The sequence below is a fragment of the Sapajus apella genome, unplaced genomic scaffold (assembly GCF_009761245.1).
Source record: "Sapajus apella isolate SASKATOON/1434 unplaced genomic scaffold, GSC_monkey_1.0 scaffold26, whole genome shotgun sequence".
Taxonomy (NCBI): domain Eukaryota; kingdom Metazoa; phylum Chordata; class Mammalia; order Primates; family Cebidae; genus Sapajus; species Sapajus apella.
This window is the reverse complement of record NW_022436966.1, coordinates 2,159,087-2,177,625: the sequence shown is the minus strand read 5'-3', so window position 1 is coordinate 2,177,625 and position 18,539 is coordinate 2,159,087. Positions and strand designations below refer to the sequence as shown.

At 50.2% G+C, this 18,539-nt stretch overlaps 1 protein-coding gene across 28 annotated transcripts in view; it reads left to right on the top strand.

Moving 5' to 3' along the window:
• The window catches only part of DYSF (dysferlin), a 232,015-nt gene that overhangs the window by 53,733 nt on the left and 159,743 nt on the right, over positions 1-18,539 (top strand). For 17 of the 28 annotated variants that reach the window (XR_004272972.1, XM_032291763.1, XM_032291765.1 and 14 more), the window contains exons 5-12: positions 6,531-6,645; positions 7,931-8,023; positions 8,395-8,606; positions 10,262-10,390; positions 10,794-10,856; positions 11,540-11,590; positions 14,209-14,239; positions 14,794-14,909. Coding sequence is in view for 27 of the 28 variants with exons in the window: in XM_032291763.1 (XP_032147654.1) it covers positions 6,531-6,645; positions 7,931-8,023; positions 8,395-8,606; positions 10,262-10,390; positions 10,794-10,856; positions 11,540-11,590; positions 14,209-14,239; positions 14,794-14,909 (810 nt within the window). In the remaining variant the exon portion in view is untranslated. The remainder of the gene's footprint in view (positions 1-6,530; positions 6,646-7,930; positions 8,024-8,394; positions 8,607-10,261; positions 10,391-10,793; positions 10,857-11,539; positions 11,591-14,208; positions 14,240-14,793; positions 14,910-18,539) is intronic. The other 11 variants (XM_032291772.1, XM_032291768.1, XM_032291766.1 and 8 more) reach the window with 1 other exon arrangement.

Here is an 18,539-nt window from a genome sequence, read left to right as displayed (position 1 = left end):
CCTGCCTCTGGAGGTTATCTGAGGGAGAGGTCAGTGAGGGCCAGGCACACGTCAGGCCAGGCCTATGCACGTGGACATGTGTCAGGGGAGGTGAGAGTGGGTTGGTCTGGGCTTTGGTTTTGATGTGCTCAGTGCTGGTTGAGGAGGTAGGAGGCACACAATGTGCTGGGCACAGCAGGGTGGGCGAAGGACCCCAGCGCCTGGCCATATAACCTGGAGGAGGATCACAGCCAGGGACGGTCTGAGGAGGTCATTCCCTGCCCTTGCCTTCAGTTTCCTGTGCCCTCTTAGAATGGGGCCAGACAGGAGCCTCAAGCTCTGCTGATCTTGTTGACTGTTGGCCCCAAGGCAGTGGACGAGGGTGACGACGTTACCCCACTCCAGGGCAGCATGTTTGGTGGACAACAAGACAATGGCCTTGTTGGGGGAGAACCCTGCAGTGCTGCTGGGCTGGAGAGCTGAGGACCTGGGCTCTCAGGTGGGGTCCCATGATGTGGAGGACCTTGAGAAAGGTCCCACTGGGAGCTCTAGGCCTGGGTTCTGTGATTTGGGAGATCACAGGGCTCATATACATCCTCCAGAAAGAAAATCTTGGCTATGTTTGTCTAGAGAAGGAGACAGGGGCTAAGCTGTGATGTCATGGTGAGGGTACAAGGTCCTGGTCTTGGGTAGATCCCACAGACATGCCCACTTTCCCTTAAGAGCCTCAGCAGAGCCAAAGACCTTCGGTATTCACCACCAGATCCTGAAGCTGTGGTCTCTGGGGCCCCTTCCCAGTGCTGAGGTCTGTTCTAGACCCTGAGCTCCAGAGCCTCTGGATCTGCAGGGATATCCCTGTGGCTCCCTGATGGGCAGCTAGAAGACAGACCTGCCTCTGTGCCAGAAGTCTCGAGGGCCTGGGGCCACCAGGATGGTGCCAGTTCTTCAGGAGGTTGGGGCGGAGCTGTCGGTGTAGAAACACCGGATGCTCAGGAAACCCCAGGAGGGGCTGCCTAAGTAGTCTCTGAAGCCCTCTCTCTGGAGAGGGCTGCTCCTGTCTGCATCTTGCTGAGGGCTGCCCCTAAGTCCCCATGCTGAGGAGCTGTCACTGGGCATGGTGGGGAGCAGTTACAAGCCGGCAGCCCCTCTCACGGAGATGGTGTATAGAAGCCCCCAGGTGGTGTGCAGTGAGGGGATAGCAGGGTGAGCCCCTAGAAACAGGAAGAGGTGCTCTTCTAGGGTATCTGATTCCAAGGTCAGAGGCCCAAGGGCAGCCCAGGTATGGCCCCTTCAAGTTTTTTTGCTGAACTCTCCTCATCTCACTGGGGTCCACTCAGACCGCTTGATTTAACATTGCAACCTGAAACCCTCTCGTTCCCCTGATCCTTCTTGCTCTGTCACTGGGCATGGTGACAGAGCCCATTTCTTTTCTTTCTAACATGCTCTGTACTTTATGTATTTATTTTGTATATTGTTTATTATCTGTCTTCTTTGCCAAGACATCAGCTCCATGGGGGCAGGGGCCTTTGTCTTATCTGTGGAAGTGTCCCCAGAATCTTGAACAGTGTGTTTGGTCCTGGCAGATGCCCAACACACTGGCACATGCACATGCAAACACACGCGCTCGTGTGCGCGCGCACACACACACACACACACACACACACAGACACCCACACATGGAGGTAATGGATGCGTGAGTTACTGAATGAACAGGTCGGGCCAGACATCACTCCCCGTCTTTCAGATGTGGGCCCAACTCAGGCCAGATCAAACACACGCCTCACACAGGCCTGGCCTCTGGGGCCGTTGCATGGAGCATTGCACGCACAAGGGCCTCGTGCTTGGCTTCATTCTCTACTGTTTCCATTTTGAAATTCTTAGGGCTCACTGCATCCTTGACCTCCTGGGCTCAAGTAGACTCAAGTGACCCTCCCGCCTCAGCCTCCTGGGTAGCTGAGACTACAAGCGTGTGCTACCATGCCCAGATAATGTTTTATTTTGGAATAAGGGGCTCTGTACTTTCATTTTGTGCTGGGCCTGCATGTTATGCAGCTGGTCCTGACCTCATGCTACTCTTAGAGGGCTGGAGTCAGCATGGATGGGCGGGAGCTTTATTTGTCTCTGCCTAAGGAGATTCCTGTGGCTATTCCTAAAAAGAAGCATATTTTTAAAACCTTTTATTTTGAAATATTTAAGAATTAGACAAAAGTTGCCAGGCCGGGCGCGGTGGCTCATGCCTGTAATCCCAGCACTTTGGGAGGCTGAGGTGGGCGGATCACAAGGTCAGGAGTTCAAGACCAGCCTGGCCAACATGGTGAAATCCTGTCTCTACTAAAAATGCAAAAATTAGCTGGCCATGGTGGTGCGCACCTGCAGTCCTAGCTACTCAGGAGGCTGAGGCAAGAGAATTGCCTGAACTGGGACCTGGGAAGCAGAGGTTGCAGTGAGCCGAGATTGCATCACTGCACTCCAGCCTGGGCTACAGAGAGACTCCATCTAAAAAAAAAAAGTTGCCAAGTATGGTACAAAGAGTATTTTGCCCTGAGCCATTTGACATTCAGGTGCCAAACTCCTGGCCCACCATCTGAACTTTAGCGTGCTATTCTCCAGTTTAGGACTTTTTCTTTTTTTTTTTTAAATTTATTTTATTGCATTTTAGGTTTTGGGGTACATGTGAAGAACATGCAAGATTATTGCATAGGTACACACACCTATCTGACAAAGGGCAGTTAAGGACTTTCTTCCTTCCTTTTTTTTTTTTGAGACGTAGTTTTGCTTTTGTTGCCCAGGCTGGAGTGCAATGGCGCAATCTGGGCTCACTGCAACCTCCGCCTCCTGGGTTCAAGCAATTCTCCTGCCTCAGCCTCCCAAGTAGCTGGGACTACATGAGCGTGCCACCACGCCCAGCTAATTTTTGTATTTTTAATAGAGACGGGGTTTCATCATGTTGACCAGGATAGTCTTGATCTCTTGACCTCGTGATCCGCCCACCTCAGCCTCCCAAAGTGCTGGGATTACAGGTGTTAGCCACTGCGCCCAGCCAAGGACTTTCTTCTACGTAACCACAGCACAGCCTTCCAAAGGGTGAAACTGACATGGACAGGGCGCTTTCATCTAATCCCCAGACCCCATTCAAGGCTCATCCATTTCCCACAGTGTGCTTTGTAGCAGAAGGATCCCGCGAAGGCACATGTGTTGCGTCAAGCTGTTTTGTTTCTTCAGTTTCCTTCCGTTTGGAATAATTCCTCAGTCTTTCTGTGACTTTTATAACCCTGTAGCCGGATATTTTTTGAAATTCAGGCCAATTATTTGTAGTATGTCCCTCACTTTGGTTTTGTCTGATGTTTCCTGTGTTTAGATTTAGGGTGTGTGTCTTTGGTGAGAGTGTGACACACTGACGCCATGTGGCTCTCTTTGGGCCCTATCAGGTGGAATGGTTGTGATTCATTTGTTTCCACACCGTTAACTGTGATCATGTGATTGCACTAGCGCTTGCTGGATGTCCCACTCATCATTCATCCACTCCCCTTTCTCACGTCAGAATTTTGTGACTCTGTAATATCCTCTTTGCCATCTAAACTTTACCCATGAGTTCCATGAGCTGCTATTTTATTATTTTTATTTTTATTTTTTTTGAGACGGTGTCTCACTCTGTTGCCCGGGCTGGAGTGCAGTGGCACAATCTTGGCTCATTGCAGCCTCTGCCTCCTGAGTTCCAGCAATTCTCCTACCTGAGCCTCCCGAGTAGCTGGGATTACAGGGACATGCCACCATGCCCGGCTAATTTTTGCATTTTTGTAGAGACAGGGTTTCACCATGTTGGCCAGACTGGTGTTGAACTCCTGACCTCAGATGATCCAGCTGCCTCAGCCTCCCAATGTCCTGGGGTTACAGGCGTGAGCCACCCTCCCCAACCTCCATGAGCTGTTTTTGTTTTTGAGATCAGTGTCCCTCCGTTGCGGTGATGTAATCATGGATCACTGCAGCCTTGACCTCCGGGGCTCAAGTGATTCTCCCACCTCAGCCTTCTGAGTAGCTGGGCCTACAAGTGTGGGCCACCACGCCTGTCTAATTTTTTATTTTTTGTAGAGATGAGGGTCTCACTATATTGCCCAGGCTGGTTTTGAATTCCTGGGCTCAAGAAATCCTCCTGTCTCAGCCTCTCAAAGTGCTGGGATTATAGGCATGCCATTGCACCTGGCCATACCCAGTTTTAACACGACTGCTGTTTCTTGGTTGAATTTATTATTGCTTTGATGATTGCTAAATAGTAATATTCTCAGTTATTTTTCCTGCATTAATCAGTTGGCATTTTGTGATCTGAAAAAGCTTTTTCCTTTCCTATTTCTTTATTGCAATATGGATTTGTGTATTTCTATTTTATTCAATTGTTTAACCTGTTGCTGTCATTATGTATTTTCATGTTTCTATTGTTCCAGATTTGGCCTGTGGGAGCTCCTGAAAGTTGGCTGCTGTGTCCTTTTGACATGTTTTTACATTACATTATGTTATTTATTTATTATTTTACGCTTTTGAGAGGGAGTCTTGCTCTGTTGCCCAGGTTGGAGTGCAGTGGTGCGATTGACTCATTGCAACCTCCACCTCCCGGGTTCAAGTGATTCTTCTGCCTCAGCCGCCCGAGTAGCTGGGATTACAGGTGCATGCCACCATTCCTGGCTAATATTTTTGGATTTTTAGTAGAGACAGGGGTTTCACCATGTTGGCAGGCTAGTCTTAAACTCCTGACCTCATGATCCTCTTGCCTCGGCCTCCCAAAGGGATTACAGGCAAGAGCCACTGCACCCAGCCTCTTTTGTTGTGTTTTTAAAAATCATTAATTCATTGAGCATTTCCTTCCTTTCTGGCACAAGAAGATGGTCCAGGCTCATCTTGTATCTTCCTTGCCCTAGCCCTGGAAGTAGTTATTTCTCCAAAGAGTCAAAATAACCTTTTGCTGAAGTGGAAGAAAGTCCTAGGAAAGTTGTCAAAAATACAAATGCCAAGGCCCACCCTAGACCTACCGAACTGGAGCATCGCAAGGAGTCTAGGCGTCTGGTGGGGCGTCTGCGCAGATGGGAAGGCTCTTCCTTACCCCTCCACGGGTTGTGGGAGCTGAGGGGACTGGATGCTCAAGTGGCGACACCTGGTGGTGATTCAGGAACCCGCAGGGCAGGTTATGGCCAGGTCTTGGGAAAGGGAATTCAAGGGTCTCAGTGGCCTTTGCCGACCTCCTCCTGGGTCTCCTGGGATGCTGAGCGGGCTCTCACCTCCTTCCTCAGTGTTCTGAGCCCTGTTTTCCACCAGTGCTGCTCTCCCTTAGTGAGGCTGTCCCTCCTCAGGCTCCAGTCTGAAGAGTTCAAGCTCAAGAGCCGAGTATGTCAGAAGCCTTCAGGCCCTCCTCTCGGGACTGAGTTTGCTCTGGGAGTCTCTTGACGTCCCTAAGGTCATTCAGCAGAAAGGTCCCGTGAACTATGCCAGAGCCACTCAGAGGGACATTATGCCTCAGTAAAAATTATGCTTATAAAGGGTTTTTCAAAACCTGGGGAGAATTATTGCCTGACATTCAGTAAAAGAAAATCATTTTGTATACAGCAGACCTGTCTACTGTTTGTTTGAAAGACTGGAGAGAGCTGGAATTCGCAGTCAGGGAATTCTGGACAACTGGTTTTCTTTTGCATTTTTCCTCTTTAGGCTTTCTGTGCTTCCCACACTTTCGTAGAGTATCCGTTGCTGTAATTTGAGAGAATGGCTGCCCAGGAGGCTTGCTGGACCTGCGGTGCTGGGGCGGGGCTGGGCAGGCTGGGGAGGAGCCAGGCTGCAGAGCCTGATGAGGTTGTGCCGTTCCCAGGTTCAGGGCGAGGGTTGGGTTGGGGTGGGGTGGGCACATGGGCAACCCGACCTTGTCCGTGAGGGGTGTCACCAGTCCCTCTCCTCTCCAGCTGTTGCAAGCCGGGGCAGCTGAGGACATGGTGGGGGGCAGGAAGGAAGAGGGCTCCACAAGGCTGGCAGCACCCTGAGACCCTCTCAGTGAGAGCTCTGGCCTGAGCAAAGCTGAGCAAAGCCGCGTTGTCCCTGGAGAAGTAGGGGCGAGCCATTGACTGAGCAGAGTGGCCAGAGGGACATTTTCCTTTAGACAGGCTGAGTGGAGAGTGGGAGAACCCTGCAGGAGCGGGTGGATCCCTGATTCATTTGCAGATGCTCACTACGTGCTGCGTCAGCTAATCCACTCTACATTTGACCAGTGAGGAAGGTCTATTGCTATGACTAACCCCAGTTTTACAGATGAGGAAACTGAGGCATGGGGAGGTCACAGATCTTGCCTAAGGTCACACAGCTCCTGAGTGCTGGAAACTGACCCCAGATTCTGTACTCTGAGCCACCTGACTATGCTGATGGGACCCTGGGGGTGGCTTTGCCACAGCTCCCTGCAAACCTGGCCTTTACCAGAGCCATATTACTTGGTGGAGGGATGCCAGAAACAGGGAAGCTGCTGGCAGGCAGTGGTCTGAGGCCAGCGCACTAACCTGTCCCCCACATGTCGTCTTTTCCAGGCCTCGCTGGTCCTGCAGGTATCCTACACACCGCTGCCTGGAGCTGTGCCCATGTTCCCGCCCCCCACTCCTCTGGAGCCCTCCCCGACTCTGCCTGACCTGGATGTAGTGGCAGGTGAGTAGCCCATGGTGGCCTCGCTGGGCCCTGGGAAGAAGGCCAGCAGTGGTACTTGAACCTGGGGGCTGGGGCTGCAGGGAGGCTTCCCGGCCTTTTCTGCCTTCCCCAGGCTGGGGGCTGCCCAGGCCTGGAGAGGAGAGGGTGCGGTGGGTGGGAAGTCCTGAGGGCTGCCTTCTGCTGTGCAGAAAGGAGGCGCAGCAGGCACGCTCCCTTGGCTGCTGCTGGGGGTAGTGTGAGGAAGCCTCCCAGTCCCACCTGCCCGGGGACGGGGCTGAGCCTGGGCTGGGTGTTCTGAGCTGTGCAGCTTCAAGAAGGGTGTGTGGGGATGGGAGCTGGCTCAGGTGATACCTGAGGCCCACAGGTGCCCCAGAACCAAATGCTTCCCTGCTCTGGCACCCAGCAGGCCTTCAGTAATGGTGTGTGACAAAAGCACTAGTTTTTTTTTTTTTTTTTTCCTTGAAAGAGCCCTGAGCTGAACTTCGGGGTTCCAGTCCCGCCTTTGACACTGAGTTGCTGTGTGACTTTGGGCTGATTACTCTCCCTCTCTGGACCCATAGATTGTGAAGGGAGCAGACTAAATTAGCTAAGTGCTGTGCCTGTCTCAGCTCTCTTCATGTGCTTCTGCCAGGCTGGTCAAGTGAGGACCCAGCCTGGGGTGGCTGGCTCACCAGTGGTGGGCCTGGGCATGGGAGCCTCCATGTGGTCTAGCCTGCTGGGTTTGTACACAGATCAGTGGGCACTTGCCCATAAGAAAGACTCTAGAGTTTTTCTCTTAGTGAAGGGAGCCAGAGGCAAACCCAGCATTAAAACCTGAGCAGCCCCTGTCTCGGGTGTACCCTGTGCCTGTCCTGGGGCCAGCCCAGCGCAGGGCTTGTGGTGAGGTCGGCAGAGCAGAGGCGTCTCCCTGGGGCTCAGCACTGGCCAAGCTTAGAGACCGGAGATCAGCCTGGACTGGAGTAACCTGGTCATCCTGAGCTTGCAGCTGGAGTGGGCTCAGGGGAGGAAGGAGACGTGCTCCTGGTGGTGGAGGGCTGGATGCTCTGGGACCGTGTTGAAGTGGATGTGACAGAGTTAGGTGCAGGCCAATCAGGGGAGGCCCCTGGACCCTCCTGGGAGGTGGTGAGAGGGGACAGGTCCCACTGGGCTTGGCAGCTGTTTCTGAGCTGTTTCTGGCTGGGGTGGGCGGGGAAGGCAGGGTTGGGGCTGGGTGTGCAGTAGGTTGGTTTCTCTCACCCCAACCTCCTCCCTCCCCTCCTGGGATTATGCCCTGCCCACAAGACAGGTGGGGGACAGAGCCGGGCCGAGACTTGGTCCCTGCTCAGTGACAGCACCATGGACACGAGGTACTCTGGAAAGAAGTGGCCGGCCCCCACGGGTGAGACCCGGGTCAGGGCTGTCCCGACCCCAGACCCTCCCTGTAACCGTCTCACTAGCCGCCATGGTCAGCTCGCTGGCGTGGGGCCAGGTGGCAGAGGACTCATCCTGCAGGACTTGGCGGGTGGGAGGGCTAGGGCCATTCTCTTTTCTTCCCGTTGACTAACTGGACTGACTACTCTCAAGTTTCAGCTGCTGGAAGCTCCTCTTCTTTCTACCTTATCCATCCTGGCTCACTGATGGGGAGAGCGTGGGGAGAGGAGGAGAGGGTGGGTCTCAGTGCCCTTGTCTTTTGGATCTTCTGCCCCCTGGGCTGGGTCCTCGGGGCAGGGCCAGAGGGACCCAGGCCTCATTAGGGTCCTCTCCTCTTAGACACAGGAGGAGAGGAAGACACAGAGGACCAGGCACTCACTGGGGATGAGGCAGAGCCATTCCTGGATCAAAGCGGGACTCCAGGCCCAGGCGCTCCCATCACTCCGAGGAAACCACCTTCGCATCCTCCGCCCCACCCCCCCGGGGTCAAAAGAAAGCGAAGTGTGCCCACACCCAGAAAGCTGCTGTCAGACAAACCGCAGGACTTCCAGGTGATGAATGGACTTTCTCTGACCCCAGACTCCTCTTCAGCTGTCAGCTGCTGGTGCCAGGCACCTGCCTGGTTTGTCTAGCTTCAGGGGAAAATGTATGTGGGATCCTCAGGCCCTCCTGAGGTGGGGGGGGCGGGATCTGTAGTGTCCCTGGGCCTGGGCAGATGCTGAATAGGGAGTTCACATCTTGGGTCCTCAGAATAAGTCTGCCCAGCCCCATGGTTTTGCGCTTAGAAGGAAAGGTCACTGCAGAGATGCAGCATGTCCTTGCACCTCTGCTCTGTGTTCCTGACCAGGGTGTATCCAGCCAGCAAGCTCCTGGCTATCAGGTGTGGTTTGTGTCCAGCACCTTCCGCATCACCTGGGTACTTGTTAGACATGCAGGGTCTCCAGGCCCCACCCAGACCTGCTCTACCAGAATCTGCATTTTAACAAGATCCCTACATCAGAGAAGCTCTGTCTAACATCTTGTTTCTCCCTATATCTACCCCTGCATAGAGCCATGCATTTTTCGGAGAGTCATGTGGAATTTGAATTTGTTCAAGCTCATCACAGAATAAAAACTATTAATATTAACACTTTGACACATTTTTATCCAAAATCCATCCCATTTTATTTGCCTTGTAACTTTGGTCCTTTGCTTATCTTTTTTTTTTCTTTTCAAAAGAATTTTCTATTTTGATATAGTCACACAGTAATAGTTAACTCTTTACAACCTCTTTTAAGGTTAAAAGCAGGAAGCTTAAATCTCTATAATACTAACTGCAACAAATCGCAAAAATATTTTTGTTCTAAATCATGGTAATTTAAGTGGAAGTCATAGCTCTAACCACTGTGTTTGCCCAAAGAGGCAAAATTCTAGCCCCCATACTATGATTCCCCAAATGTCTTCATATTGCCTTTTTTCTCTTTATGGGACTAACATATGTTTATTTTAGAAAGCTTGGAAAATACATTAAAATGAGAAGACTAAAAATCACTCATCTATCTTCCCATTGCTGTTAAGAATATATCCTCCCATATCATGCAATTGACAAAAATAACAGTTGATTCAAAAGTAGAGCAAGTAAATATCTTTTTTCATAGAATTGCTTTAATATTTTAAAATTTCATATTTTAAAATATCTTACCTAATATTTGAAAGCATAGATGTTCTTGAAGTCTTCATTTACTTACAGCTGAATGGCAAAAATTCTCAATTTGCTTCTCAGAATGTAAGAAAGCATTGCATCTTATAAAGAATAAAGACTATTTCTGGGGTCACTTCACTGTGTAAGTTCGACCTCTGAGGGAATTGTCAATAAAGATATTCAAGCCACTGAAGAATGCCAGTGTCAGTGGGTCTTGGGTGGGGCTTGTGCCAATGGCTGAATGACATGAATGGGGACTGTGTCTGCCCGCCTCTGGGGTTTAATGTGTGTAGCTGACAAGGGGCAGCCTGGCAGCTCTTCTGTGGAGCTATGGCATTGTATAGATGCAAGGGCCCTTGGTGGGAAAATATAATTGTTCATATAATGCTCTTCCTAATTCCTTTTTAATACTTTTCCCAAGAAGATAGTGGTGAGATGGTCCCTGAGATTTCTGACTCTTGGGGTGGATGGTGGGTGGTTCTTAACCCTTCCCCCTTCCTCCACTCTTTCCCCTCCTGACTTTAGATCAGGGTCCAGGTGATCGAGGGGCGCCAGCTGCCGGGGGTGAACATCAAGCCTGTGGTCAAGGTCACTGCTGCAGGGCAGACCAAACGGACTCGGATCCACAAGGGAAACAGCCCACTCTTCAATGAGGTGGGAGGCGCGGGCCACGAGGGCCAGACCTTGGTGGGCCTTCCAATCTGGAAGCCCAATGCAGACACTGGGCAATTCATTCAAGAGTGTTTACATATGGCGCTGACCTGGGTGGTGAGAAGTGCTGGCCCCCAAGGAGGTTATCTGTGGCACTGGAGAAAGGGCTCCTGCATCCCTGTCACCCTCCAGGGCCAGCCATCCACTCAACCCTGAAATCATCATGTCTGTGAGGCCAGGGGCGGAATACCCCAAAACTTGTCCAGTCCCTGGAGCTGAGCCCAATCCATATTTTCTGAGGGGACTCAACTAATAGGCTTGGAGGCTTGGGGGTGGTGGGCCTCCCCCTCCCTGGCCCAAGGGGTGAGCAGGCACTGATACGTCTTCCTTTGCTCTGAACCAACAGACACTTTTCTTCAACTTGTTTGACTCTCCCGCGGAGCTGTTTGATGAGCCCATCTTTATCACGGTATGTCTCATTAGTCCAAGTGTTCTCCGAGGGCTGTATGTATGCACATAGGTGTCAGTGTGCACAGTTGTGCATGTATGTGTGTGCCTGTCGGCGAGTGTGTATGTAGGTGAGAGGGAGGTGTGTTAAAGCCTGACACCTGGATGATGCGGAGTAACTCACAGAAATGCCTGCAACAGCTCAGCTGGGAGGCAGTGGCTGCAGGAGACCCCACTGCTCAGCAACCCCCTGGGGGCCAGGTCAGGGTCCTTAAATCACTTCTTGCAATGAACATTTAAGTTCCCAGCTTATTTTGTTTATCCAAACAAAATGTGCCTACTTCTGACTGAGATTCTCTTTCTCTGGGCCTTGGCTCTTCCCCCATCTCCTCTGAAAGGCACCACAGCCTAGTGGCTCAAAGTGTAGGCCCCGGCAGTAGGCTGGATTCCAACTCTGTCTATGCCATGGAGCGATTGTGTGTTTCTGTACAAGTCTCTGTGCCACTGTTTCATTCGTGAATGGGGATGATGACAGTTTCTACTGATGAGGTTCTTGTGAGGGCTAACCATTGCGTAGAACGATCTCCGGAATTGAGGCAGTGTGAAGTGTTGGCAGTTATTGTTTGGGAGGGAAGAGCTATTGGGTTGGTGGTGTGGACCACGTGCTCCCTGTGAATGTGAGTTTCTGGTGATCTTCCTCTGCAGGTGGTGGACTCTCGTTCTCTCAGGACAGATGCTCTCCTCGGGGAGTTCCGGGTAACAGTTCATTTTCTATGAAAGCAGTCAATTCTCACTCCTCCCAGTTGGTGGAGCCTCTGTAGACCATGGGCAGGGGCTGGCACTCCAGAGATCCTGTGTGTCTCTGCTTTGGGAAAACATAACTTCAAAAAACAACGCCAAACCCTCTGCGCAGCACTCCTTTCTTCCTAGAAAACCTCTCCACGTAGGTGGAAGAGAACGAAAGCACTTTTTATCATCGAAGAGGTCTTAAACCGGAGCAAGATGCACATCCCAGGCAATGATCTGCTAAGATGCTGCAAAGACAGAAAGAAATCCCACGCGAATTTAGCCAGCAGGTCCAACCCATTGCACACTACACACATTCTCAAGAGAAGCCACTCACACCGTGTTCATCCCAAAGTCACCCGGTCATCGGGGTGACCATCTGTGTTAGCTAATTTGCTGTATCCAAAAGACCAAACAAAAATCAAACTCTTGTATTGATTTTTGTATACTATGACATTTGTATACTAAAGCTGACAAAAGGCTTATCTAGTTTCTTAAAAAGATGCATTTCAAAGAGACAGGGCAAGTGTAATAAATTTACAAGTTTTCTAAGGTAAGTGTTCTGACAAAAAGAGAGGGGAGGGCAGTTCTTCCCTTATTTCCAACAGGCAGAACCAAGCCCCTTATTTGTAATTTGGACGTTCCCCCACGTCGGGGCAGGCAGTGCGAGGTCTGAGTTCGGGCAGCCCTCTGCCTCATCCTGGCCATCTTGGGCCGGTGAGACTGGCGCTTTTGGCCCTGACATCACTGTCACTCTGGGCTGGGAGTGGGGGTCACATGTGGATCCCTGGGAGATGGAGAGGCAGAGGAGAGAGGGGAACCCTGCCCCAGGCTTCCTCACTTGTCCCAGACAGTCCAGAGTTGAATAGCCCTGTTCTGAGAACCAAGAACCAATGAATTTAACAGATTACATAAAGTAAAGGTAACTAGTAATTTTGCAGACTGAAGGAGACCTGCAGAGTGTTTTAATGTAATTTAATGTAATTCTTATTGATTTTCTCATTTTGAAAATTCCAAGGACTTATCAAAAGGAAAGAAAAAGCACAGGCTTATTTTAACCTCTCCCCTCTATCCAAGTATATCATGCCTCCCTTCTTTAAATTTGTGTTTTCAATATGAATTTAAAATAAGGGGCTTGATTCTGCCTGTTGTCATAACAGTTACCTTAGAATTATTTCTTCTGCCCAATAAATAATTGCTGGGACCGGGTGCAGTGACTCACGCCTGTAATCTCAGCGCTTTGGGAGGTAAGGCGGGCAGATCAACTGAAGTCGGGAGTTGAAGGCCACCCTGGCCGACATGGTGAAACTCCGACTCTACTAAAAATATGAAAATTAGCTGGGTGTGGTGGCGCATACCTGTAATCCCAGCTACTCGGGAGGCTGAGGCAGGAGAATTGCTTGAACCTGGGCAGTAGAGGTTGCAGTGAGCTGAGATTGTGCCACTGCACTTCAGCCTGGGTGACAGAGCAGATTCCATCTCAAAAAACAAAAACAAACAAAAACCAAAAAAACAAAAACAAAAACACCAAAAAATTGCTGGGTTGGACCTGCTGGCTAGATTAGCAGCTAAGATTTCTTTGTGTTTGCGAAATCTTCCCGAATCATTGCCTGTGGGAAGAAGTCACAAGATAAAAAACTAAGTCTGTTTACCTGGAGGTGCATTTTTTAAAAGAATGGGCTTGAGCCTGAGTCATTCTGTAACAAATTAAATCTTAATTTTGTTTTGAGTCTCTTTACATTCTTGTTCTGAGAACCGAAGGGTTAAGTCAAAAAATTATTTTATTTGTATCTAATTATAAAAGTAATCTACGAGTTAAAAAAATTAGATGATTTTTTTTAGAGCTGTTTTAGGTTCACAGCAAGAATTGAGTAGAAAGTACACAGTTTCCAGATACTCCGTGCCCACCCCCTGCCCCGCCCTCTGCAGCTTTCCCCACTGTCTTCATCCCAACACTCTATGGATTTTTAATAGAAAATTGTGAAACACAGGAAGGTATAAAAAATGAAATAAAAGTCATCCAAACCTACCATGCAGGGATAACATAGTTCCATTGCGTTGAATTTCCTTTCCTTTTTTTTTTTTTTGAGACGGATTTTTCGTTCTTGTTGCCAGGCTGGAGTGCAGTGGTATGATCTTGGCTCACTGAAACCTCCGCCTCCCAGGTTCAAGTGATTCTCTTGTCTCAGCTTTTCATGTAGCTGGAATTACAGGCACATGCCACCACACCCTGCTAATTTTTTTTTTTTTTTTTTGTATTTTTAGTAGAGATGGGGGCGCGTTTCACCATGCTGGTCAGACTGGTCTCAAACTCCTGACCTCAAGTGATCCACCTGCCTTGACCTCCCAAAGTGCTGGGATTATAGGCATGAGCCATCATGCCCAGCCTCTTTTCCTCTTTCTTTTTTGTACATAAGCATTCATTAGCAAACTGGGATCAAAATATATTTCACTTTCTTTTCACGTAGTATCAGATGGTGAATGTTTCCCTATGTTTCCAAATGTTCTTCAAAACCATGTTTTTAATGGAATCATTTTAATGCTTCAGTGGCAAGAGTTTGATTTGTGTCTCCTCTCATTGATTGCAGATGGACGTGGGCACCATTTACAGAGAGCCCCGTAAGTTCTCACCACTTTGTCCGTATCCTTGCATTTTGGTTCTGGAGGCTGACTGGAGACACCCATTTGGGATCCTCACTGTCCCTCCTGGGGGTTTTAGAATCTAGAGGAGGAGCTTGATCTTGGGAGGGAAGGCAGGTCCTTGGGAGGGTGTCACGCTTGCCTGTGTCTCCACTGGCCCATTCAGGGAGGATAGATCTAGAGGCCCCATTACTGGACACTGGGCTCACAGCAGACAGGGACAGGTCATTTGGGTGATGAGCCAGGATTTCTCTCACCCTGGTTTCCATTCTGTTCTGGTTCCTTCCTGAAGGGGAGGAAAATGGCCTTGGTTTTGGCTCTGCCAGCCTCTTACAGGAGTTTCTGTTAATATTTCTGGTTGTGACCACATGAACACTCAAAGTACCTTTTGATTCTAGAATCTGAGTCCTGCGCTCATGGCCCGGTGGATAAGTCCTTCAGCCCCCCTGTGCAGTCCAGCCTGGGCTCCTGGGCGTGGCCACAGGCTGGGGGCTTCTGATTCTGGGATCACCAGTGGATGTTGTCTCTCTTAGGGCACGCCTATCTCAGGAAGTGGCTGCTGCTCTCAGACCCTGATGACTTCTCTGCTGGGGCCAGAGGCTACCTGAAAACCAGCCTTTGTGTGCTGGGGCCTGGGGATGAAGCGCCTGTGAGTATATTTCCCTGGGTCTTCCTACAGTCCCACGCAGCACCTGGTGCGGAGGTGCCAAACCACAAAAAAAACTCTATTTCTTTTTCTGATTTAAACTAATACATGGTAATTAATGAGAAATGTGGAACATGTAGAAACATATTAATAAAAAAATGAATCACTCATAATCCTACCACTCCAAGAGAGCTAGTATTATCTTACTGCACATCCCTCTGGAAGGATATACACACATATTTTTCTTTTTGCAACAGTGAGATTATTTTGTATATATTATGACTTGAATTACATTACCTAAGAATGTATTGTGACCATCTCTACGTGTCAGTAATGTTATAAGTTGGAGGTGGTAAGAATGAGAAAAGTGTTGGGAGCAGGGGAGGGATCAGCATCTTTGTATGTCTGAGAAGAGGAGGAAAGGTTTGGGATCACCATTGTGGGAAAGGAATGAGGGGTTAGATTTAATGAAAGGGTTCTGCATGAGAGCGGCCACTCCGGGTTGGACGCTTTGTTTGTAGTGGACCACTTGCCTCGTGGTGCTCAGCGCAGAGCAGAAGAGAGGCAGGTGGGTGGTGGATGTGTTGGGTGGGAGCAAGCCAGGAGTGCTGAAGGTCAGGGGTGAGGTCAAGGTCAGGGGTGAGGTACCAGGGCATCCTGAACATGGCTGATGGCACTGTGCAGGGAGGAAGGGGTGGACTGGGCCCCTGGGGTCTCCTGCCATGCCTCGTGTCCCCCCCATCCTTACTGCACCCTGGCTCCTTGGTCACCTGGACATGCTGCTTGGATGACCATGGGTTTCTCTCTCTCCACTCAGCTGGGCCCCGGGTGCTGTCCGCCTCTTCTTTTTTCTCGGGTGTAGTTTACTCCTTATCTCAGTCTCCTCATCTCCTTACTCCTGATCTCTCCTGGCTGTGTCCAGACTTTCTCAGGTTTCCTAAGCTCCAACCTCAGCTTCCCTTGGAGAGGCAGAGCTGCACAGTGGTGAGTGGTGAGAGCTCTGGGAGCTCCCGTGGTCCTAAAGTCGCCCCCATCTTCATCTGCCTTCCCTCCCTTCCTCTGCTCCTCCCGCTCCATCATCCCTCCACCTCCTTGGTGGTGACCTCACATCTTCCACTGTCGTCTTTAGCCTCCTCTGTCTGATCTCTTCCCCCACTTGTCTCCCCTGCGTCCCGCTCCGTGATCTGCACGGGGCTCAACGTTCCCCAATCCGAAAACACCCCTTCCTTGGCCCATTTCTCCCCACCCCTCCTCTCCACTACTATTTTCCCTTTCTCCTACTGCTGGTCATCACCAGCTTCTTGAAAGGGTGCACCGCGTCCCCTTTTCTCCACTCCCTCACCAGCTGCTCATTCCTTCTTCTCTTCAGCAGGAATCCCACCACCTCCTCTCCCCCAACCACTGGTGTCAGGTCACTCATTACCAGAGCTTGGGAGCTCTCCTCTGTCGTTAGTCTGCGCCACTGCGCCACGGCACTCGATTCTGGAGCCCACGCCCTACCTGAAACTGTCTCCCCACTTAGCATTCATGACTCCCCCGATTCTCCCTGCTCCTTTTCCAGCAGGTTCTTTGAATTCAATGTTGCAGTTCAGTCCCTGTCCCTGTTCATTTGCTGTATCTGCCTCTCACTGTTGAGGAGTCTGTCTCTTTCAGACACCACCTAAAACTTATACCTTGCTCTTCTCCAGCCTGGATCTTCTGAGCTCCAGATGCTCAGTTTCAGTTGCTTTGTCATCAGGCCACATTAACACATCCCTTAGGGCCCTCTAACTTATTGTAGCAAAGCCTGGTATGGTTTGCTGCCCACTCCCCACACCTGTTCCCCATCCTGTATTAGGTGACATCTTAGGAAATGGCATGGTTATCCACTTAGTCCCCCAAACCAGAGGCCAGAGTTCTATTCTTTACCCCTGAGTCCCCGTGCAAGCAGTTGGCCGGTCTTGTTGGTGTGAAAACCTCAGTGCACGCTCCTTCTTTTTCCCATCCCAAGACCAGAGTTTGAGGCCAGTCTCCCACTCTCTCTCACTTGGGTCTCTGCGTGAATTACAATATAGGTTTAGCTGATGTAAAAAGATGCCCCAAATAATAGGCGTTCAAGAGGACAGATGTTTATTTCTCTGTCGTGAGCCCCACAGTCCAGAGCTGGCACAGACCCAGGCTTCTGCAGAGACCCAGGCTCCTGGTCTTCCCTCCCCTGTGATCTTCCTGCAGACTCCATCACATGGCCCAAGAAGGTTGCTCCGGTTCCCATCACTATGTCTGTATTCCAGCCAGGGAAATGGGAGGAAAGGACAATGGAGACCACATCTCTTCCTTGAAAGGCATGGCCCACAAGTTGTACACATTTATGCTCAGGTTCCATGGACCAGAACCTAGTCACAGGGTCACATCTAACTACCAGGGACCCTGGAAATAAAGTCCATCCTGTTACTGTCCGCTAAAAATTGAGGGTTCGTTAGAGGAGGCAGAAAAGACTGGATTTGGGGGAACAACTAGCAGTTTCTGCCACTCCCTCCTAAGTGTCCTCTGAGGTCTCCTAACCTCTTACGTTACACTTCTCCACCTATCCCTACCTTATCACCAGTCATCACTTTTCAACCCAGGTAGAATTATGTGCGATTCCACTTACAAAACGTCCAGCGACTTCCCATTGCATTTAGGATAGAATTCAAAATCCTTAGCATGACATTTAAGGCCGCTGACATTTCCTCAGCCTAATTTCCCAGTCCCACTTGCCATTATGTGTCTTCATGGGCCCCGTGTTGTGGCCACACCAGATGCTGTGACTTTCCAGAATTCTCTTCCATCCCTCTTCAGCCTTTTCCCCTGCTGGAATGCCTTCCCTCTCTGCCTACCAAGAGCCAATTGGTTCTTCCAGACCCAGTTCAGATGCTGCTTCCTCCCTGAAGCTTGCCCTGTCCTCTAGGAAAATGTATTAGTCTTTCCTTGGGGCACCACCCAGCCCTTTGGTTGTCTAATCAGCTTATGTGTCTGTCTTCATCACTGAGATTCAGTTTCTTGATGATGGGGACAATATAGCAATATGATATCTTTTATCTTCTCTCTTGCCTAGTAGGGCAGGTCTTGTACACAGTAGGTGCTCAATCAGTGCTTATTGTCTAGGGGAATAGACACTTTTATGGACGCTTGAAAGATGATTGTTTTCTTCTGATATGAGCTGAGGAGAATAAACACAGAATGCATCCCTTTGGGCACTTCTGTGATATGGGCTTTCTGTGATGAGCATTTTGCTGCAGGGATTCTGAAGGAGGTTTCCACATGTCAAGTGTGATTGAGTGTGAAGTGGGGTGAGGCTAGTCCAGGCAGCTGTCCAAGGAGTTGGCTACTGGGCACAGCCTGACCTTGCTATGCTCCTGTCCCTTCACTGCTCACTAGACCAAGAGCAGCCACCAGATCTTTCGTCTGTTCCTCCAGCTGCCAACTTCCCCTCGTGCAAGGGGCTCTGCAAGAGTCGCCTCCTTGTCTGGATGCCTCCACCTGGTGCTCGTTGTCCAAGTGTTAAGCTGGGAAGCCTTTCTGACCCACTCCCCCACCCCCAGCCGGTATAGTTACCAGCCCCCTGGCTCTGTGCTCTCCAACCACATGGGTTCTGCTTCCAGCCTGTGTTAAACC